The sequence below is a fragment of the Cetorhinus maximus genome, chromosome 9 (genome assembly GCF_964194155.1).
Source record: "Cetorhinus maximus chromosome 9, sCetMax3.hap1.1, whole genome shotgun sequence".
Lineage (NCBI taxonomy): Eukaryota > Metazoa > Chordata > Chondrichthyes > Lamniformes > Cetorhinidae > Cetorhinus > Cetorhinus maximus.
The window spans coordinates 13,889,949-13,914,090 of NC_135887.1; the positions used below are offsets into that span (position 1 = coordinate 13,889,949).

Below are 24,142 nucleotides of genomic sequence, written 5' to 3' on the forward strand. Positions count from 1 at the left end.
ACCCAACCCCAAACAGCCCCCTGTCTTCAAAACCACGCACAAGTATTTATGTCCCAGCACCTGAGACATTCTGCCTTCGCATTCCTCCTGGAAATATATTAGCCGACGAATATATAAAATAGTGGGAGCTCTTTGAATAGTGCACTTGCATCCCATCTTCAGCAGCAATTCCTCTGCAAAGGTGGCCAGTGGTAGATCGAAACAGCCTGACTCTACATAACCCAAGCTCTTGTGGACCTCGGACTCAAGAGTAAATGTGTGTTCGTTACGCTTCGGGGTAAAGTGCAGCACGGGGGCAAAGTTCAAATAAGGGAGGAAAATAGTCTTGTTGATCCCCGAGACTATTTCTCCTTTGGACCCAAAAATAATCTTTAATGCCTCCGACCGTTAGGTCACATTCATGACTACACAAGTCCCACAAGCTCAGATCAAAGTTTGGAGGTGTCTGTATCAATAGAACCAATCCCTCCCTCCCCCAATCTGAAGCACTTCACTCACTGTTCCATTGAGGGTATGAATGTACCTTTTGTGATTGATCTGAGTAAATAGAAGTGCCTTGTTTCTTATCATCAAAGGGTAAATGTTTTTGAGTTTATTTTAGGGAATAGATTTCATATAATTTTGCAGGAAGCAGTGGAGCTATAATTAGCCAAAAGCTCCACCATGGGTGAACTTTTCATGTTGTTCCACTGCTGTCCCTTTGGCCCAGAAAAGAATGCAGATGTCGGTGGTCAGGATTCCACTCTCACTCCACCCCAAGCCAAGGAAAAAAACAGCCACAAAAGGTCTCTGATAACTCAATTTAATCCCTACTAAAGCACCATTAAAAGCATTGCACAATTAAGGGATATGTACCACATTCATAGAATGATACAGCACAGGAGAAGGCCATTCAGCCCAGCTTGCCTGTGCTGGCTCTTTGAAAGAGTTTTCCAATTAATCACGCCACTACTCTTTCACCAGAGTCCTCCAATTTTTTTTCTTTAAGTATTTATTTATCCAATTCCCCTTTTCAAAGTTACTATTGAATCTGCTCCCACCATCCTTTCAGTCAGTGTGTTCTAGATCATAGCATCTTGCTGCACAAAACATATCTTTTTCCTCGTCACCTCTGGTTGTTTCCTCTAGTAATGGACCCTTCTGCTGGAAGCAGTTTCTCCTTATTTACTCTCATCAAACCCTGTTATAAATTGAACACTTCCGTCAAATCTCCCCTTAACCTTCTCTGTTCTAAGGCTTACAATTCCAGCTTCTCTAGTCTCTCTGCATCCCTGGTAGCATTCAAGTAAATCTTCCCTGCACCCTGTCCAAAGCCTTGTCTTTTTTAAAGTGTGGTGCCCAGAAATAGCCACAATATTCCAGCTGATAGCTAACCAGTGCTTTATAAAATTTTAGCATAACTTTTCCTTGCTTTAAGTCTCCCAAATGCCTTTTTAAACAGCCTTCCCAAATGCCTTTTTAAACAGCCTTCCCAATCAGTCTTGCCACCTTTAAAGGTGTGTGCACATGGACCCCAGGCCCCTCTCTTTCTGAACCACCCTTTAAAATTGTGCCATTCAGTTTATGTTACCTCTCCTCATTCTCCCAACCAAAACGAATCACTTCACACTTCTCTGTGTTAAATTTCATCTGCAGTGTGTCTGCCAATTTCTCCAGTCTCTGTCCTTCTGAAGTCTGTTACTACGAACCTTGAAGTATCATGCCAATATGTAGTACGCAGTAAAACCATATGTTGTTAAACCTAATCTGTTTGTAGATAAGTGGAAGCTCTCAAATTCTGGAAGCAAAAATACAAATTCTTTTGTGTTGTTATCCTTTTAACAAATCCGGCTTTTTTGCTGGTGCATCTTTGCTTCTCCGTGTTCGGTTTCACTTTCACGGGGGTTTTTCAAGCGTTTTCACGTCATTTCTTTCGACCAACTAGGCAGCTCATCGGTAGGATCCTATTATGGTGAGTGCTGCCTTTTGCGGGGCCATTACTCGCTGTAGGTGTGGAATGTGCCTTACGTCGGCTGTTTCCCAGTGAAATTTTACGGTGACCAGTTGCTGTGAGCACCTGTAACCGATGCCGAAATAGGAAACGTTCACTTAAACATGAAACGCCTCTTGGGGGAGTGGCGGAAGGGGGTGGTGGTTTGGTCGCAGTGTGGTAGCTACTTCAGGGACACGTGATCCTTTAACACTTCATGCTGCAAGGTGAAGGTGCGAACCTTAGAACTGTCCTGTTGCCAGTGGGTGCGCGCACTGCGTGACTCTTGTGCAGCTGAACAAATCCTTCAAGAAAAGCTGAAAGAAAATAAATTGGGCTTAACCTGGTAATTGCCGTTTGATTTAAACTTTATCTGTAATTTTCAGCTTTAAACCCTCAATTTATTGTACACCAAGATTATTGTAGTCATCAGATTGTTGGACACTGATTTTTGGAGGACTGAAATGGTGATGGGAGTGTTAGGTGCAGAACCCCTGATTCCTCAGCCACTGCTAATCTGAGTGTTACTCTGAAATAATGCTTCTACTGGCAAACACTACCTTGATCCAAAATGCGAATGCAGGATTATCTTGTGGATAAATCCCACTTCTAGGGTTCTTTGGCCACTTGAGTCTACCATCAGTTGCATACCTCTTGTACAGAAGTCCAGAGACAGATATAACATTTCCTAACTAATGCCAGTTCAGAGGCAGGTAAGGGTGTACAAGTTCAGGCATTCATCAACAAGAATCATTAGCTTTACACTTTAATGTGTAAAATTCTGACGTATGCCCTCGATTTCATGGTGTCTCACAGCTGCCCCAGTTGTAAATTAATCTTGAGTCTCGCTGATGAATGCCTGTATTTTCATGTCCTCAGCTGCCTCTGTCACCTCCATCATTGTATGAACTTGTGGTCGTTGTAATCGGTGAGACTTGTGGACTAGAGACGTTTACACTCGAGAAAGAGCTTGTATTTAGATGGCATCTTATAACAGCCTCCAGATACCCCAGAGCACTTTACAAGCAATGGATTATGTGCAATCACTGTGAACGTGGGCAAATACAGCAGCTGATTTGCATAAAGCAAGAACTGACAAATAGCAAAGCTATCACCAAGCGTTGGCCTGTTTTTGGTGGTGTTGGTTGATGCAGGAATGTCAGGGCACCTGGAGGATGACCTGCTCTTTAAGCTAGTGCTGTGGGATCTTTTTTATGTCCAATCCCGATGAAAGGTCATTGACCTGAAATGTTAACCCTGTTTCTCGCTACACCTGCTGAATATTTCCAGCATTTTTTTTTTTGTTTGGATTTCCAGCATCCACAGTGTTTTGCTTTTACATTTAGATCGGGCCTAGGTGTAGCAACTTGTCTAAAATCTGAAATTCGATCGATTTTATTAATTTATGGACTGGTACCAAGAAAAAATATGACCCATTTAAAAACTGCTGGATTGCTGGGGATTACAATTCGTTCAATAATGCCTTTTGGAGAAGGGAAGTTGCTAATCTTAGTCAAAGTCTACACGGGTTGACTCTGGTCTGGCAAGGCAGGAGGGTGATTAATAATGCCATGTCAGGTCACCTACATCCCAATAATAACATTTTTTTAAAGTTCGATATGAAAATAGCCGGTTAATTTTTACCTGTTCCAGTGATTATTTTGAGCAAGAAAAGCTTTACTTAATAAATGCACTTGGTGGGATATCATCTGATCTGTTTGAAATGGGATCGCTTCTACGGAATCCGCCCAAGTCATGGTGCACCCATCGGTGTATGCATCATACGTTTTAGTTACTACTCTAATAAAATAATATGCTATTTGGCTGAAAGAAGTATATTATCCAGGGTTATATAGTTGAAATTTTAATAACCATAATTGTGATGGAATACTCTCCACTTGCCTTATTGAGTGTAGCTCCAACAACACTGAAGAGGCTCGACACCATCCAGGACAAAGCAGCCCACTTGATTGGCACCCCATCCACCACCTTCAACATTCACTCCCTCCACCACTGATGCACAGTGGCTGCAGTGTGTACCATCTGCAAGATGCACTGCAGCAACTTGTCAAGGCTCCTTTGATAGCACCTTTTGAAACCCACGACCTCTACCGCCTAGAAGGACAAGGGCAGCAGATAGATGGGAACACTGCCACCTGCAAGTTCCCCTCCAAACCACTCACCATCCTGACTTGGAAATATATCGCTGTTCCTTCACTGTTGCTGGGTCAAAGTCCTGGAGCAACCTCCCTAACAGCACTGTGGGTGTACCTACACCACATGGACTGCAGCGGTTCAAGAAGGTGGCTCGCCACCACCTTCTCAGAGGCAATTAAGGAAGGGCAGTAAATGTTGGCCTAGCCAGCGATGCCTTTGTCCCACGAATGAATTATATATATATATATATATATATATATTTTGAAAATCTGCAACCTTAACTTGGAGTGTAGTAATTTATAAAAAGCCCCCAGTGTAAATTCCCACTCGGAAGGGATATGAAATTCCTCTTTCAGTCGTGCCTTGTTTTTTCGCTGAGCTTCATGGTTCTTCCCTCCCTGCCCTCTTTCCTTTCCCTGGCCAATTCACTGCACAGATGTATGAAACCAATTTTTTTTGCTCCGAAGCTCTCAGCAAATTGCAGTCTTATATTTTGCAAAGAGAAAATGTACTTTAAATGGATTGTCTTCATGCAGTGTGAATTTTAAGATCATTTGACTTCAAAACTAAGTGGTGGAAGTCAGATAATCTTGGCGCGTTACAAAAGGATGGTTTTCTTCACCCCTTGAATGTGCTGACCTATACTTGAGTTTAGTTCCCTGGGTTCTCACAGATCTTTGATACCTCGCCCAATGGGTGAATCTTGGACACTGCACAGGCTAGTTTACCGTGAAAAGAATTGAAGCTGCGTCCAACTTTGTCGTCACCTGATGCCTGGTCTCTGCGCTTCCCGGAAGTGGTGGGGGGGCAGTGTGGTGAGGTGGGGGGTGGTGCTACTGGATTGTAACTGGGAGCAGAAGGCCTGGTTGTCGTCTTACTTTTCAACCAGCTCCTATCCCACTTGCCAGATTACAGCAGCATCCCAGCTACTACTCCAGCTGAAACTGGCTAATTTAGTGCAGTGCGTGTCATTTACCACTCATTAAGCTGCACGTTTACTCACTAAACCAGCCAGGCAGCTAAAGTAGGAATTTCACACACTAATTTCCTTGTCAAATGCGTGAAATGGAGCTTTCCAGTCTGGAGAATTCATTTTTTGTTACCCAGTCTCTGTACAGTGATTTGGAACAGTATTAATGTCCATTGTTTTTAATTTGCTCATTGGAAGGTTTTACCTTCAAGAACCAGTTTTCAACAATTCTCCTTTTGAATTGACTTTTCTCCCTCTCTTCCCCCCCCAATCGCTTTCTAAGAGGTGGTTGGCTGCTCTTCAGCCAAACGAACATGCTTGTTTTTACTGCTACTTTGCAATTTAAGAAATGACCTAAGGCAATTCTTTCTTCTGAAGACTGGGGCACTTGCTGTATTGAAACATTAGCGGTGACCCAAGTCCTATTACTCACAGTGTTAGTGAGAGACTGTTTGCTAGTGATAATGATGCATTTGGTTGCTTGACTTGAGTAAATTGTTGGTTGCTGGAAATGCTGAGGGAATTGTTTTTTCTTCATCTGTTGTGTTTTATTTGCAGCCCATTCATCAGGCATGCCATTAGTCAATGGCGATGGCGGGCACGATCATTCCGAGGCGGAAAACCACAAAGAGAGGGAAGATGGCGAGACCCGCGCAGATGATGGGAATGAACAAGAAGTAATAGTCATCCAGGATACTGGATTCACTGTCAAGATACATGTCCCTGGGATAGAACCTTTCGACCTGCAGGTTAGTGTGGTAACAGTTCTTGGTCCAAGTCAGTTGGCTTTGAGAAAGTGCATTAGGTTACAAACAGAGGCTTGTTAATCCATAACCCAGTGCCTTCTTGGCAGCCTCCAAGTTATTTCCAACTTTTCTTGAAGCTTTAGGGTGGTTAAGAAAACCACAAAGTATGGAGATCTGAAATAAAAACTGAAAATTCTGCAAATAGACAGCGAGCCTGTCAGAATCCGAAATTAGAAAATCCCCTTTGCCGGTGTGGCAGTCTGTGAAAACTGTTAGGGGGATTGTGCGCAATATGTGTCTCACTGGTTTGTCGCCAGTTCATGTACCCACCATTCAATGTGCACATTCAATAGCACATTTACATTTTTAACATTGTGAAATATCCCAGTGAACATCAGAAAGGAAAGGGGAGGGTGGGCACTGAGGAGGAGTTATGGACAGGTGGTAAAAGGTGGGCGTAATTGTGTTTTTGAAGGTGGAAAGAGATGAATGGTTTTGGGAGAGAATTTGTGTTGTGGAGGAAGGTGTCTGGCCACTTTTTCACTAGCAACTGCTCAAAGTGAAGGGTGTGAGCTGGGAAGTAGAGATCTTTGTGGATAACCTGGACTCTTAGTATTAGTTTCTTTCTGAATGAATGTGCTCCTGGCTTTTTATCGTAGACTTAGCCAAATATGATTTGGCATTAGATACTGGTGATTAGGACCTGCAGTCTTTAATTTGAGGCTGGTTTCCAGTTTCATTTGGATCAAGAGATGGTGTTGTTATTAACTATCTTCATAACAGGCAGAACTGGAACGTTGCTTCTGCTGTGTGAGTGTATACCAGTTATTAAGTGCTAAGATGCTAAATAGATACTACTGATTGCGGACGACTACACTCAAAGCACATAGTCCGGAGGACATTCAGCTGCTTGTCAATCGCTTCGTCCTAGCCTCAGAACACTTTGGCTTGACAATAAGTCTGAAGAAGATAGAGATCTTGTATCAACCCGCCCCTGGTCATGTACCCCAAGGCCCCACAGTCACTATCAACAGCACACCTCTCCATTCAGTACTGAAGTTTTGCTGTCTTGGAAGTATCCTCTCGCTGGAGGTTGAAACCAACCATCGCCTGGCAAAAGCAAGTGCAACATTTGGCAGGCTGACCCACCGACTTTGGAAAAAAGCATGGAGTTTGTCTCAGAACAAAGATAAAGTCTACTAGGCAGTGGTTCTTACATCGCTTCTTTATGGGTGTGAGACTTGGACAAGCTACCGGCATCACACGAAGCCACTAGAAACCTTCCATCTTCGCTGTTTTGAGATCTATTTACAACCTCAGCAGAACAAAATCCCCAACACCAAGGCTCCTGCAAGGCATTGCCTACTTGGCATCGAGAGCATGCTCCCCAGAGCTCAGCTTCGCTGGGTCGGTCATGTGGTTCACATGGAGGAGTTCTGCGCACCAAAGGCAGTACTCTACAGCCAGCGGAGCATGGGAACCCGCACCACAGGATGTTCCAAACCTGGAGATAAAGTCAATCTGAAAGCCAACTTTGGGGCTTTCAAACTGGATCCCAATACTTGGGGGGAAAGCCAATGTTGGACAGACCCAAATGGAGAAGTCTCTAACGTCAAGCCACGTCAACACTTCAGGAGAACCGAGTCCAGTGCCTTTAGGACACCCATCCCTCCCAACAAAAGATAGGTAGAAAATGATGTTGTGAAGAGGACATAAGGAGGGCAGATGGATATAGATAGGTTGAGTGGGCAAAAATATGGCAGACGGACTATAATGTGGAAAATGTGATGTTGGCAGGAAGAATAAAAAAGCAGAGTATTACTTAAACGGAGAATGGCTGTAGAATTCTGAGGTGCAGAGGGATCTAGGTGTTCTAGTGCATGAGTCACAAAAAGTTAGTATGCAGGTACGAGTAATTAGAAGGCGACTGGAATGCTATCCTTTATTATGAGAGGAATTGAACATAAAAGTAAGGGTGTTATGCTCCAGTTATCCAGGGCATTGGTGAGATCACATCTCGAATACCGTGTGCAGTTTTGGCCTTTTTATTTAAGGAAGGATGTAAATGCGTTGGAGGCGGGTTTACTAGATTGATACCTGGAATGAGCAGGTTGTCTAATGGGGAAGGTTGGACAGATGGCTTGCTTCCACTGGAGTTTAGAAGAGTGAGGGGTGACTTGATTGAAGTATATAAGATCCTGAATGGTATTGACAAGGTGGATGTGGAAAGGATGTTTGGTCTAGTGGGTGAGTCTAGAACTAGGGGGGGCACTGTTTTAAAATTAGGGGTCGCCATTGTAGAACAGAGATGAGGAGTATCTTTTTCTCTGAGAGTTGTGTGACTTTGAACTCTCTGCCTCAGAAGGCGCTGGCGGCAGGTTCGTTGAGTATTTTTAAGGCGGAGGTAGATAGATTCCTGTCAGGCAAGGGAATCAAAGGTTGCCGGAATTCGAAACACAAGCAGATCAGCCATGATCTTATTGAATGGCAGAGCAGGCTCGAGGGGCTGAATGGCCTATTTCCACCCCTATTTTCTATGTTTGTATGTAACACTGACTTTATTTGCAGTATTTGCAATCCATTATGCAAATCAAGACTTGGTCCAACATCACACGTGAGACGACATGGAAGTAGATTGTAAACTGTTTTTTGCTGATCACTCATCCATTGAAGTGACAGGAGAATCCATCACATCCTACGTTGTTATGGTTAGGGGAAAAGCCCTGGGGCAAGTTGAGCCTCATTCCATCTATTTTATAGTGGGTTCCTACACATTTCTCAATTACTTTCCGTCTGATGACATCTGCAGGGCTGTCCTATGGAGAAACCTTCAGATAATTAAACATTACTCTCTAGGTTTAATGGTGTCACGTGGCCCGCATTCCTAACGGTGTGCTGTGGATGCAGAATGAAGAAGAAAGATTAACCACGTTACAGAGTAGACTTCGCTGTTTGAAAAGCGCTTAAAAAGGACCTAAGACTCCCGTAAATCCTTCTCTACAGGCCTGGGCTCAATGTGAAGTATTGGTTGTATTCGGTTTATGTGAACTGGCAGAGGCCCTAGGTTTTTATATGACACTGGACTAAGTCATTTGCGCTGCCTCACTGAATCAACGAGCCTGTCTTGCTTGTGTCTTGTGATGGTTATGTATATTTGGAGAACAAAGGTGATCCAGCCAGGTAGACCGCCTATTTACTCAGCTGCCCCCTTTTAAACCCTTTGCTCCAATTCTCTGTTGCTGGAAAAGGTGCTTCAGCACCTGTTAGTTTTTACATAAATAGTCATTCAAAAAGCCCCCTGTTGACTGCAGCTGCAGCTTCTAAGCGAGACCGTGCCCTTATTTGCTACATCTGCAGGTCACTGTTGGAACCACCCAGCTCGTAGGAGTTGAGGTGAAGCAAGGAACTGGAGGTTTAATGTGAGACGGATATAATCACTAACCCATGTTAATGTCCTCCTGCTTTCTACCAAGGAATGGAAATTGGCTGTGCTTTAAATAGATGATCTAATTCCACCAGATACACCAATTAAATCGAATCTGGGAGATTACATTCACTCTTTAAATGCAATATTTATACTCAATTCTCTTAATGTGACTTTTTTCTAATCTTGTAATCCATCCATAAATTATTTTACTCTGCATGCTTGTTCACTGCCTTTTTCTTAAAAAAAAATGTTTTTAAATATAACAGTATTAGTGCATCTTCCATGGCATTACTGGAGGTGAGTCAGAAGATGCGTTTAAAGAGCAATTCAGGAAGGAATTACATACTAGAATTAAGACTTTCAGTATATCATACTCATTGGTCTTCTGTGTTGATGCACACATGGACTTGGGACCAGGTTCAATTTTCAGGTAAAGTGAAGTTAGAGGATTGGGGGGAACAGGGGCGTAATTAAGCCCCCATATTGAAATCACGTATTCTACCTTTTATTTTTATATTTCAAAATAAATTCCTTTGTTCATATTTGCAGTGGAAATTGTCCGTGTAAATTTGTCATGCTGCAGCTGCAGCTGCACCCTCCTACCAGTGGAGGCGCTCATTATAATTGTGGACCTTGGAATTTATGATAGAATTGACCAGGAGTTCGTGCATCCGCTGAATTTTTATTATTGATTGATTTTTTCAAATGCACAGAACATTTTGACGGTCCTCTGGTCAGTCATTTCAAGGGTGTTTGTGGGATCTATCTATGCGCAAAATTGCTGCAATGTTTTCCCATGTAGCAGGCACTGCACTTACAATAATTCCATTCACAGGATGTGGGCTTCGCTGGCTGGGCCAGCATTTATTCCCCATCCCTAGTTGGCCTTGAGAAGCAAGTTTTAGTGCAGCAAGTTATGATGATCTGGAATGTTCCGCCTGAAAGGGCGGAAGAAGCAGATTCAGTAGCAACTTTTAAAAGGGAATTGGATATATACGTGAAAAGGGTGGTGAGCTGCCCATCCCTAATTGCTCTTGAGAAGGTGGTGGTGAGCTGCCTCCTTGAACCGCTGTAGTCCATGTGGTGTAGGTACACGCACAGTGCTGTTAGGGAGGAGTTCCAGGATTTTGACCCAGCGACAGTGAAGGAACAGCGATATTGTTCCAAGTCAGGATGGTGAGTGGCTTGGAAGCGAACTTCAGGTGGTGGTGTTCCCATGTGTCTGCTGCCCTTGCCCTTCTAGGTGGTAGTGGTTGTGGGTTTGGATGGGCTGCCTAAGTATGAAACTCATCTGGTCGTAGCCCAGAAAGCTATGTAAATATATTTTTTTAGTTCTTTCTTTGGACCCTGAGAAGCATTTGTACTTGGAAAAAGAACATTTTGGATGGCCTCGAAATGATTGATGTTTTACTGTGCAATTTGGATAAAGAACTCTCAACCTTGCAATGTCTCTTTTTTGTTTTTCTCCTGCTCTCCCTATTGACACTAACTCAGAAGGCAGCTCCCTTATTAAATTCTAAACACCATACTTTAAGGAGCGTGCCGAACTGGTTCACCAAAATTGTTTTTTCTTCTTTCATGGGATGCGGGAATTCACTTGCCCTTTGAACTCTGTGGCTTTCTGAGCCATTTCAGAGGGCAGTTAAGAGTGAGCCGTATTGCTGTGGGTCTGGAGTCACGTGGACCAGGCAAGGATGGCAGATTTCCACAAAATGGGTATTGATGACAGTTGATGATGGTTCCATGGTCATCGTTAATGAGGCTGGCTTTCAATTCCATGAGGCTAATTTTCAATTCTATATTGCTTGAATTTAAATTCTACCAGCTGCTGTGGTGGGATTCGAACCTGTGTTTCCCCCTCCAGAGTATTGGCCTGGGCCTCTGGATTACTAGTCCAATGACATTACCACTATGCCACCATCTCCCGCTATGATAGCAGGATGGAGGGACTTCTGTTGCCTGGAGAACCTAGAGAAGCTGGGATTGTTCTCCTTAGAGCAGAGAAGGTTAAGGGGAAATTTAATAGAGGTGTTCAAAATAGTGAGGGCAGAGCAGTTAGGAAGAAGCTGTTTCTACTGGCATGTGGGTCAGTAGAAGGACACCGATTTAAGATACTTGGTTAAAAAAAAAAATCCTGGGGAATTGAGATTTTACTTTTAACGCAGCAAGTTATGATGATCTGGAATGTTCTGCCTGAAAGGGTGGGGAAGCAGATTCGGTAGCAACTTTTAAAAGGGAATTGGATATATATGTGAAAAAGGAAAAAAAAATGGCAGGGCTGTGGGGGAAGAGCAGGCAAGTAGAACTAATTGGACAGCTCTTTGAAAGAAACAGCATAGGGGCGATGGGCTATATGATTCTTAAAGTTTGCCGTTGTCTTTTGATGTGAGTAATTAATCATCCACAGTAATGTGATTTTAATAGATGATGTGCATTGTTCCTTTTCCCTCTACTAGTTAAAAAATCTTGCACCTTATGAAAATTCCTCCTGCCCCGTGGCTTAGTAGATGAAGACATTTCCTGGTAGTTAGTTGGACCCTGAGGTGCCGGAGTAGTTCGCAGGCCTGGGCTGAATTAGCCCCCTCTCTCTCTCTCTCAGGCTGGGTATTACAGTTGGTCTCAGTACCCTGGAGCTAGGGGAGGGGAAACACCAACCAGTTTTTGGTGACCCAGGGTTCAACAGTATCAGAGTGGATATTGTGTGACAGGCTTGGTTTGACTGTGGTGCCTTCTGTAGTTGAATAGTAGTGAAGATGCACTGTCCAGGCCCATAGATGAGTATTAGCCAATTGGGTAAAGTACTGCAGGCACATCCTGAGGAAAAGGAGAAAATTGGAAAATATGGGGTGGTGTTGGTGGAATTGTGTCATAAGATGTGTCTTGGAATTTTATTTTTCTGTAAGGGTAATTTGAGGTTTAAACCTCCATTTTCTTAACATGTAGTTATGACCTTCACGTTACATATTTGGTTACTGCGACCGGGAGGAACTGGAAGATCAACACCATTTTTCTTATAAACAAATATCTGGTTCAGGATGTTGAATTACATCAAGGTTGCAAAAATGTAAATAGGCTTTATTTAAATTGTCCCCCTCGACTTCCACCCCCACCCTGCTTCCTCAGCTCTTTTTAAGAGTATAATTCGACCTATCTGGCAGGCCTCCAGTATTTGAACCAAGTGGCATATCAGCTAGCTATTTGACTGTGGTGACCATCACAACCATGCCTGACCCTATCCCTTCCCTAATATCCACACTACACTTTGTTCTAGCAGTAGTTGTAGTTGTTACAGGAGAGCCAGCAGGAGTGGGAGAGGTGGGTAATTCTATAGTTTGTGTTCAAAACCCACCCAGCCCACTCTCCATCTGTAACCTTTGAACACTGAGGCCAACTGAAGCACCTCTGTTGCTGCCCTGACTGAGATTTGCTAACTCTGTGCAGACCAGGGATCATGCCTGTGGTCATCTTCGGCCTGAATGTTGGCAAGGTCGACAGGCTATGTGTTCAAGCCTTACATTAGGACTTGAACACATAATATAGGCTGACACTCCAATGCATCACAAAGAGAGTGCTGCACCGTCGGAGGTGCTGCCTTTCGTAGAGTCATGGAGTCAGTGGCATGGAAGGAGACCATTCAGCCCATTGAGTCCATGCTAGGATAGCATGGGTACAACATAAAACCAAGACACTGCCTTTTGGCTTAAGCACTTCTTGCCTAGCGTTTGTTCTTTCATGAAAGTCGAGATTAAAAACTGATCATCCATCACATCGACATGGTAGGTTCCAGAAAAGTGGCTGCCGCGTTTGCCTACAAAACAAGAGGCAATGTTTTCGGAAATAATGAAGGTGTGAAGCACTTCAGAGCATCCTGAGGATATGAAAGACTGTGTGTATAAGTGTGTGTTTTGGCCTTTTCCTCACCGCACAATGTAATCCTGCTGGCAAGCCAAAGCACTGGGGAAATCTAAATGGCTGGGAGTTCGAAATGTGTTGTTTGTGAGAGTGGGTCTTCAGACTCTGACACCTGATGGCAGTGAGATTCGCAGGCCCAAGCTTGCACCTTCACGGGGTATTTTCTCAGTTTCCTCTGGGGTGTTTCCCAGGAGAGCATGTGAAGGAGCAGTATAACAGATGCTGCTGATGCAGCTCCTGGAACTATTCAGTGACACTGAAAAAGGGGCTTGGGGATGATGCAATGGCATTAAAAGATCAAGATGAAAAATAACCTTTCCTAGGGCTCCTCCTGAAAGAAAAACCTGGTCTAAGAACTGGAAGTGTAAAATCCCTTAAAGGGCCTGAGGCTTCCATCAAATTAGAATTTTGCCTGTTTTTTTTTTTGCTGGAAATGTTATCCATCATTTCCTCAGGCTCATTTATAGCTCCATGGTCATGGCTGAAGTGGCAGTTTATGTGTGAAGCTTGGTGTTGAATCTTGATGGGCTATTTGACTGCAGAGGGCATCACAGGCCAAGCCAGGGCAGGAACTCTGTTTTTTTTTTAATTTTAAACTTGTTCTCCCTCTCTAATGCAGGGGTGCCGAGGCTAACTGCAGCACGCTTACTGCAAGTGTGGCTGAGATAAGCTAACTCATGTGTTAGCCTTGGCTCAGTGGTTAGAAATCTTGACTCTTGAGTCACAAGGTTGTGGGTTCGAGTCCTGTTCCGGAGACTTTTTCTTTATTCTTTCATGGTGTGTGGGCATTGCTGGCAAGGCCAGCATTTGTTGCCCATCCCTAATTGCCCTTGAACTAAATAGCTTGCTCGGCCATTTCAGAGGGCATTTAAGAGTCAACCACATTGCTGTGGGTCTGGGGTCAGATGTAAGCCAGACCAGGTAGGGATGGCAGATTTCCCTCCCTAAAGGACATTAGTGAACCTGGTGGGATTTTACAACAATCGATGGTAGTTTCATGGACAGACTACTGAGAATAGTTTCCAATTCCAGATTTTTATTACCATGAATTTGAATTTAAATTCCACCAACTACTGTGTTGGGATTTGGACCAGTGCTCCCAGAGCATCAGTCTGGGCCTCTGGATCACCAGCCCAGTGATATTGCCACTCAGCCGCCGTCTCCACTTGAGCACAAAATCTAGGCTGACGCTGCTGTGCAGGCCTGAGAGAAAGCTGCGCTGTTCAGAGATGCTGTCTTTTGGATGAGATGTTAAACCGAGGCCTTATCTGCTCCATCAGGTGGATGTTAAAAAAAAAATCCCATGGCACTACTTTGAAGAAGAACAAGAGGGTTATCTGCGCTGTCCTGGACAATGTTTATTCCTCAAACAAGATTACTAGAACAGATTATCCGGTCAATATCACATTGCTGTGTGTGGGAGCTTGGTGTGTGCAAATTGGCTACTGCGTTTCCTACATTACAACAGTGACTAGGCTTCGAGACGCACTTCATTGGCTATAAAGCACTCGAGAGATCCTGAGGTCCTGAAAGGCACTATATAGATGCAAGCCTTTCTCTTTTGTTTCTTTATAACTTGGCACAGAGTCAGGATCTCAAACTCCTCTGTAAAAGAGTGGAAATTTCTGCTGACGCAAGTCACATCTTGAGGCTTTTCTTACCCCTAACCCCATCCCCCCCCTGCTTTCTCCAGCTCCTCCTTTCCTGCTCGCTTCTCAGGGATGCTTGGGGTAAGCCTCCACATTCCTGGTCTATATGCATTCGCGCGCGCGCGCATGCACGCGCGCGCACACACACACACACACACACACACACACACACGGGAGCGTTTAAAGTGGAGATGATTCACGTCCTCGCCAGGTTTGAGCTAGACAGGGCTGGATCCACGTTGGTACTTTCTGCTTTCAGCAGGCATGTGCATTCATCAGTGAAGGCTCACTGAACATTCCCATCCATCCCTATGACGGACAAAGTCTCCAGCAAACGTTTGGAAATGAATTCAGCTTCTGTGATCTTGGAAAATTAACCCTTTCAGAGCCAGATCCAAAGGGATTTTGAAGACCATTTGGACTAAATTAATACAATTTATTCTCTGGCTCCTTCCTGCCTCCAGCATGCCAGGAAAACACAACAGACTTTATTCAAGCTAACAAAGTGATTACAAACGGGTGTAGACGTCAAGCCTCCGATTTTAATAGAAGCTGGACTGGGTTCACAGGGTTTTTCCAGCCGAATGTTATCATGAGAAACTGGGAGCAGGGCTACTCATGGAAATATCTGCCTCGAAACACGGCTGAGGTTTGAAGAGGTATTCGGCAGCATCCTGTATTACAGCAGTGTTTCACAGCTGAGAGACCTCAACGTCAGCTTGGTTTCAATCTCAGATAAATTTAATTGTGTGCTGCGGGCCAGGAGAATACCCGATTTGCCTTTCTCCTCGTCTGTAGGTTTGTTTTCCACTTTTTTTTCCCCTTGTCTGGCTATGCACCTCAAATCTGGGGTGACTGATGGGGGTGTTTTCGCAGACTTTTGTTACTTTGGACAAGAAAAGGCACACTGCAGTTGCCTGGCAACCCTCCTTCCATCTCTGTTCTGCTTTTTTTTTCCTGCCCTCTTCTCACCGTACGAGGTATTTTAAGGAACTCTTAACACAATCGGATAAGATAAAATCAGAAAATGCTGGACACATTCAGCAGGTCTGGCAGCCTCTGAGGGGAGTGGAAGCAGGCGTGACGTTCCAGGCTGACCCTACCTCAGGGCCACGTAGTTTTCTCAAAAGCGTACAACCTAATTAGCAATAAGGGGGACATAGCAGCTAAAGGTCAAACAGGCTAATAACAGTGGATAACCCCTTAAAGGGGCACTGTAATTAAAGAACAGAAACACAAAGAAAAAAATCTAAATTAAAATGTGACTGTGGGGGGTGAGGGGTCAGTATTGTGCCCCAGCCCCCACGGTGCCCATCGATCACAGAAGGCCTCTGGCCTCACTTTCCAGTGAGTGAACATAGCCGTGGAAGAGGGGCAGAGAGTCAGGTCGGGGTTGGGGGCGGGGGGGGGTCCTTAACCGCCTGCTGCCTGGACCTGTTGGTGGCCAAGGCCCAGGAGCAGGTCCACAAGGAGGCCCTCCTCCCTCCCTGCCGCTCGCCACACCAGGTGCCCAAAGACTAGGAGTGTGGGACTGAAGTGCAGCCAAAAGTTAAGTAATAAATGTTTTAAATAACTAAAAAGGGGGTGCCGCCTACAACAACCCACGTACACACGGTCCACGGACTCCTCAAGGCCGCAAAAAAACGCAGGAGTCTTGGGAGTCCGTGAACCGATGCGTCCTACAGTTGTACGGGACTGCTGCATGCAACACCCTCCACCCTCAGGTCCCCGATGGCAAGCGGGAGGGCTCGTGTGTAGCGAGCCCTCCACTGGGGACCTCTGCTGCCAGACGGCAGCAGGGCATGTCGAGGTATGCCTGGACGGTGGGCCAGGGCAAGGAGGTGAAGGGTGAGCAGCAGCAGCCCACACAGAAAACCCCTCCGCACCAAGCTAAAAGGCACAGAGGGCATTTCCATGAGGCGACTCCAATGTTGGGGCTCCAGCCCCCGAGGGAGGGGTCAGCCGATGTGAAATTCCACCCGAGCAGGGGTACACTCAGACGGGAGTCCACCGCACACTTGAACCTCCTTGAGACCTCGTGTGCTGTTGTGGCTGAGTACAAACCATAGAAAGGTTACGGTGCAGAAAGAGGCCATTCAGCCCATCGTGTCTGCGCCAACCAAAAAGAGAAAGAAACTAGCCGCTCATTTTAATCCCACTTTCCAGCACCTTGTCCGTAGCCTTGCAGGTTAGTGCTTCAGATGCAGATCCAGGTACCTTTTAAGTGAGTTGAATGTTTCAACCTCAACCACCAACTTAGGCAGTGAATTCCAGACACCCACCACCCTGTACTTTCTATACTCTCTCTAGGCTTTCTACAGTATTAAGTTTTTTATGACTGTTATAAGCTTTCTTTTTCTGCTTTATCTTGGCCTATATACTTCGGGATAACCAGGGGGCTTTAGGTTTGACAGTACCGCCCTTTTTCTTTGTGGGGACATGCCTGCACTGTGCCCGGAGAATGTCACCTTTGCCTCCCACTGATTTGACACCGTTTTTCCACCTTCTGATTGAAAATGTTTTTCCTCATGTCCCCTCTAATCCTTCTACCAATCACCTTAAATCCATGCCCCCTGGTAATTGACCCCTCAGCTAGGGGAAACAAGTCTTTCCTGTCTACCCTATCTAGGCCCCTCATAATTTTGTACACCTCAATTAGGTCACCCCTTAGCCTCCTCTGTTCTAAGGAAAGCAACCCCAGCCAATCCAATCCCTCCTCACAGCTGCAATTTTCAAGCCCTGGCAACATTCTTGTAAATCTCCTCTGCACTCTCCTCTTCAGAGCAATTACGTCCTTCCTATAAGGTGGTGACCAGAACTGTACACAAAATTCCAGCTGTGGCCTAACCAGTGTTTTATACAGTTCCATCATTACATCCCTGCTTTTGTATGCAATATCTCACCCAATAAAGGAAAGCACACAAATGCTTTCTTGACCACCTTGTCCACCTGCCACTTTCAAGGACCTGTGGACATGCACTTCAAGGTCTCTCACTTGCTCAACCCCTCAATAGCTTCCTGTTTGAGTGTCCCCTTGCTTTGTTTGTCTTCCCCAAATTCATTACCTCACACTTTTCCAGATGGAATTCCATTTGCCACTTTTCCGCCCACTCAACTAAACCATTGATATCATTCTGGAGACAACAGCTATCCTCTTCACTATCAGCAAGGCCAATTTTTGTGTCATCTGCAAATTTCCCAATCATGCCTCCCACATTTAAGTCTAAATCATTAATATATACAAGAAACAGCAAAGGCCCCAACACTGAGTCCCGTGGAACACCACTGGAAACCGTTTTCCATTTCCAAAAACATTCATCGACCACCACCCTTGGTTTCCTGTCACTGAGCCAATTTTGGATCCAATTCGCCACCTTCCCCTGTATCCCATGAAATCTCACTTTCCTGATCAATCTGTTATGTGGAACCTTGTCAAATGCCTTACTGAAATCCATGTTGACAACATCCACTGCACTACCCTCATCAATCCTCCTTGTTACTCCTCAAAAAAATTCTATTAAGTTAATAAGACATGATCTTCCCCTAACAAAACCATGCTGACTGTTCCTGATCACCCCATGACTTTTTAAGTGACAGTTTAACCTGTCTCTCAGAATTGTTTTCATTAATTTTCCCACCACCGAAGTCAGACTGACCGGCCTATAATTTTCTGGCCTATCCCTCGCACCCTTTTTAAATAATGGTACAATATTTGCATACCTCCAATCCTCTGGGACCTTGCCTGTATCTAGTGAGGATTGGAAAATGATCCTCAGAGTATCTGCTATTTCCTCCCTGGCTTCCTTCAACTGCCTGGGATACAATCCATCCAGCCCTGATGATTTATCCACCTTCAAGGATGCCAATCCCTCCAGTACTCCCTCTCTCACTGTGCTTATTATATCTAATATTTCACATTCTTCCTCTTTTTAACTAGAATGTCTGCATCATCCCTCTCCTTAATGAAGACAGAGACAAAGTACTCATTGAGAATCCTGCCCACATCTTCTGCATCAACCCCCTATTACTCTTCTTCCTCCTCCTGTAGAGCTGAGCTGCCTGTGGTGCCACAAACTTGGCCCTGACTGCACTCCTCCGAGGAACCAAAGTCCTCACCAGTATCCAAAACGGAAAACCGATTGGTGAGCGGGACCCCAGGGGACTCCTTCACTACCTGCCTAATTTTCTTGGACTGCCTGGTGGTCACCCATTCCCTTTCTGCCTCCAGGCTCCTAAGCTGCTCTGAACGTGCTATCCACTTAGCTTTCAGTCTTGCTGATGCACCACAGTGACTCCAGTCGCCACTCGAACTCCGAAACCCGGAGCTCAAGGTTCTGTAGCTGGTGACGCTCCCTGCACATGTGATCGTCTAGGACACTGGTAGCGTCCACAACTTCCACATATTACAGGACATGCATTCCACACAACCAAGCTGTCCTGCAATGGATTCAATTTACTTCCCTTGCATAAAACCTTATTTTACTTTGGTTTACTTATGCAACTTTATTTATCTGGCCTTGAATTAACTTTATTTCCCTATTGCTTGTGTTTCTTGCTTACATGTAAGCGCCTTCTTTTAAAAAGGTGCTGCTGACTGCCTGGCTCAGGGTCCTCCTCTTGCACTCCCCTTGAGGTGCTACTGACTGCCTGTACCAGGGTGGTTCTCTTGCACTCTCTCCTCCAACCATTCTAAGGTTGTGAATGGCATTGGCCACGAGCTGGACGTCCATGGACGCATGATGTGCCAATTCACGAGGTGCCATCCAGCCCACTCCTCCACCACCCGGCCGTCCCCGACCCTGGTCACCCCAACAGCCACAGCGCCTCCTCCGCCAGCCACCTGAAGTGGTATTGGTGGAGGCGTGGATTCCTGAGCAGCGGCTCCCTGACGACAGCCTCTACTCCTGACCGGGGAGAGCTGCAGCGCAAGGCGATCATGCTCCGGACTTTGATCAGATCCTGGTAAAAAGACGGGCAACACCAGCAAGGAGCCACGAAGGCCCTCCAGGTTTATAAACAGGAGCTGCATAGTTCAAGCTGTGCTCCTGGTGGAAGAAATTTGTCGCCAAGGCATACCACCTAGGAGGGGCTCGATGTGAAGGTATCACTGCAGGGCCTGAAGGCAGGACCACATCGGGTATAGGTGAACAGTGTCATAAAGACATATTAATGTGTATAATGTTATTGGAAATTATTTTTAAATTGGACTTGTAGTAAGGTCTGTGTCTATGTGTGTGTCTTAATTGGATTAAAGCCAGCTAGCCTGGATGCTTCGATGTATAGTAATTTGAGATGTTAATTAGATAAACGTAAGTTAAAAGGCAAAGTGCAATTTGCATTTGTTGAATAAACCATTCAAAAGAATGGGTAAAATCTTGCACCTATCTGGGAGACACCAAGCAATGTGTTTATATTACTAATAAAATCGGTGGAATGATAGCATTATTGTTAGGAGAGGTAAAAAATTTTTTAAAAACTAGTAATACAATGGAAAATTTACATTCAAAGGGGAAGCTGGGTATAAACCAAGAGGAGTTTCTGTTGGTGGGGGGGGGGCAGAGGAATTTAAGATCTAACCAGCCTGTAAGCCTATAACTGTGTCTTCAATTGAAAGGAACCTAATTTTGAATTCGTACGGTCAAATGTGCTTTGCCTGGTGTCTGTTTAAAGTCTATGGGTTTATTGTTGCCTTGGTAAAAATTTATCTGGGTTTGATTAATTTGGGTATTTGTTTAAAAGTTATTTTGGTAGTAATTTGTAGACATGCGTATGTGTTTAAATTTGTTGCTAAATTAATAAATGTTCAAATTAGTTTTATATAAAAAAAAAACCTCTTGAGGCTTGGTGGTTTTATTCCTGAATTCAGAGCTGCATCTCAAACATACCAATTGAAAATCTAGGTTATGACAGTTGTTCAAGTTTCCCTCTGGGATTTAAACAACTCAGCCTTTACCAACTGCTGTGTCGTAACAGCATCTTATAAAGAGGAACGAAGCAAGGGAAAAGTGAGTTTGAAGGAAAAGGGGAGCAATCTGTGATTAGGTGAATGCCAAAATTACGATGGTACAAGACTGAAAAAGAGGCCATAATTGGCAAAACAAAAGATATATCCAAGACCCTGAGAATGCGCGAGTGGTGACAGCAGATCTGAAGCAGTCTGGTTTTCGGGAGTGGCAGTGTTGTGTCTAAGCTGTGCGCCACTGCGAAGCAACCTAAAACGTAGCACGCAGGTCGCTCATAAATTGGTCCTTTAAGGTGGCGCGTACAACAATTTAAAGGTACTGGACGTTGAAATGAACAGGGTGCACGCAGCAGCAAGAGAATTTAGAGACATCGGTTGGGATTAGAGTAGGAGGAGACAGGCGGGAGGTTGGAAAGTCTGGCAAAGCTCAAAGTTCCAGTGCCCCAGACCTGTGGCTAGGAGAAAGAAGCAAATAGAATAGGGGGGTGTTGGGAAGGAGATAGATACCAATTCTTAACTGTATAATGATTTGGGGGAGGGTTTCCCCATTCAAGCTCACACACAACCTTCCTTCAGCTCTGGTACGTTCACAGAATCACACAGTGCAGAAGAGGCCCTTTGGCCCATCGAGTCTGCACCGACAAGTGAGAAACACCTGACCTACCTACCTAATCCCATTTACCAGCACTTGGCCCATAGCCTTGAATGTTATGACGTGCCAAGTGCTCATCCAGGTACTTTTTAAAGGATGTGAGGCACCTGCCTCCTCCACCCTCCCAGGCAGTGCATTCCAGACCGTCACCACCCTCTGGGTAAAAAAGTTTTTCCTCACATCCCCCCTAAACCTCCTGCCCCTCACCTTGAACTTATGCCCCCTTGTGACTGACCCTTCAACTAAGGGGAACAGCTGCTCCCTATCCACCCTGTCCATGCCCCTCATAATCTTGTACACCTCGATCAGGTCACCCCTCAGTCTTCTCTGCTGCAATGAAAACAACCTAAATCTTTCAAACCTCTCTTCGTAACTTAAATGTTTCATCCCAGGCAACATCCTGGTGAATCTCCTTTGCATCCCCTCCAGTGCAATCACATCCTTCCTATTATGTGGCGACCAGAACTGCACACAGTACTCCAGCTGTGGCCTCACCAAGGTTCTATACAACTCAACATGACCTCCCTACTTTTGTACTCTATGCCTCGATTGATAAAGGCAAGTGTCCCATATGCCTTTCTCACCACCTCACTAACATGCCCCTCCGCCTTCAGAGATCTATGGACACACACGCCAAGGTCCCTTTGTTCCTCAAAACTTCCTTGTGTCATGCCGTTCATTGAATACTTCCTTGTCAAGATTAGTCCTTCCAAAGTGTATCACCTCACACTTTTAAGGGTTAAATTCCATCTACCACTTATCTGCCCATTTGACCATCCTGTCTATATCTCCCTGTAGCCCAAGACACTCAACCTCACTGTTAACCATCCGGCCAATCTTTGTGTCATCTGCAAACTTGCTAATCCTACCCCCCACATAGTCATCTATGTCGTTTATAGAAATGACAAATAATAGGGGACCGAGCACAGATCCCTGTGGTACACCACTGGACACTGGCTTCCAATCACTAAAGCATCCTTCTGTCATCACCCTCTGTCTCCTACAACTAAGTCAATTTTGAATCCACCTTATCAAATTACCCTGTTCCCATGTGCATTTGCCTTCTTTATAAGTCTCCTATGTGGGACCTTGTCAAAGGCTTTGCTGAAACCCATATAAACTACATCAACTGCACTACCCTCATCTACACACCTGGTCACCTCCTCAAAAAATGCAATCAAATTTGTTAGGCATGACCTCCCTCTGACAAAGCCATGCTGACCATCCCTGATCAAACCTTGCCTCTCCAAGTGAAGATAGATTCTCTCCTTCAGAATTTTCTCCAATAGTTTCCCTACCACTGACGTGAGACTCACTGGCCTGTAGTTCCCTGGCTTATCTCTACAACCCTTCTTAAATAGCAGAACCACATTAGCTGTTCTCCAGTCCTCTGGCACCTCCCCCGTGGCCGGAGAGGAATTAAAAATTTGGGTCAGAGCCCCTGCGATCTCCTCCCTTGCCTCCCTCAGCAGTCTGGGACGCAAATCATCCGGACCTGGAGATTTGCCCACTTTTAAGCCTGCCAACACCTCCAATGCCTTGTCACTCCCTATATCAATTTGCTCAAGAACCTCGCAGTCTCTCTCCCAGAGTTCGATACCTTCATCCTCATTCTCTTGGGTGAAGACGGACGTGAAGTATTCATTCAACACTCTAGACATGTCATCTGGCTCCACCCATAGATTGCCCCCTTGGTCCCTCATGGGCCCTACTCTTTCCCTGGTTATCCTCTTCCCATTGATACACTTATAGAATATATTGGGATTTTCCCTACTTTTACCAGCCAGAGCTTTCTCATATCCCCTCTTTGCTCTCCTAATTGCTTTCTTAAGCTTCACCCTGCACTTTCTGTACTCCACTAATGCCTCCGCTGATTTGCTTCCCTTGTACCTGCTAAAAGCCTCTCTTTTCCTTCTCATTGTAACCTGAATATCCCTGGTCATCCATGGTTCTCTGGGCTTGTTACTCCTTCCTATCACCCTAGAGGGAACATGTTCAGCCTGTACCCTCCTCATTTCTTTTTTGAACACCCCCCCACTTTTCCTCTGTAGATTTCCCCACAAGTAGCTGTTCCCAGTCTACCTTGGCCAGATCCTGCCTTATTTTACTAAAATCCACTCTCCCCCAATCCAAAACATTTTTTTGCAACTTGTCTATTTCTTTGTCCATAACAAACTTAAACATTACCAGAATCAATTTTCCCAAGAGAAAATGGAAGCTGTGATTAAGGTCTGAAGTTGCTCAAGTCATTGAGGTTAGAAAAACTGTGGTGTCTAGTGGAATAGTGAGATTGACTCTAAAGTTTGTGATCAGCTTCATTAGAACCGAGAGGGACCATGGTCAATGTGAGAAGGATGATTTAAGTAGTGAGTCACCTGGGTTTCGGTAAGCAATACATTGACTTTAAACCCTGGGTTAATGTTAATTGTCACAGGATCCAAGGGAGCAATGTGCCAACATCAGCATGCTGAGGCTAAGTTTTCAGTTGACCTTATTTTAATGCCAGTGTTTAAAAGTGAATGGGAAAATGCCCATATAAAACTTAGGTGACAGTGTCTTGAAATGGTGGGGAGGGGGGTTGGTAATTTATTCATGGGTAAGGAAAGGCTATTTTTGAACTTCTACCTGTACGCTTTTATAGGAATAGAGCAATTTGCAGGGTTGACTACACATGAACTTTGAACACTGTGGCTATAGA

The 24,142-nt window shown here is 44.9% G+C and overlaps 1 protein-coding gene across 3 annotated transcripts in view; it reads left to right on the forward strand.

The window, feature by feature from the left end:
- Positions 1 to 24,142, forward strand: part of cluha (CLUH binding protein of NUMT mRNA a) — a 110,209-nt gene that overhangs the window by 34,688 nt on the left and 51,379 nt on the right. For all 3 annotated transcript variants that reach the window (XM_078548092.1, XM_078548090.1, XM_078548091.1), the window contains exon 2: positions 5,655 to 5,845. In XM_078548092.1, coding sequence (XP_078404218.1) covers positions 5,669 to 5,845 — 177 coding nt within the window. In that variant the 5' untranslated portion in view covers positions 5,655 to 5,668. The remainder of the gene's footprint in view (positions 1 to 5,654; positions 5,846 to 24,142) is intronic.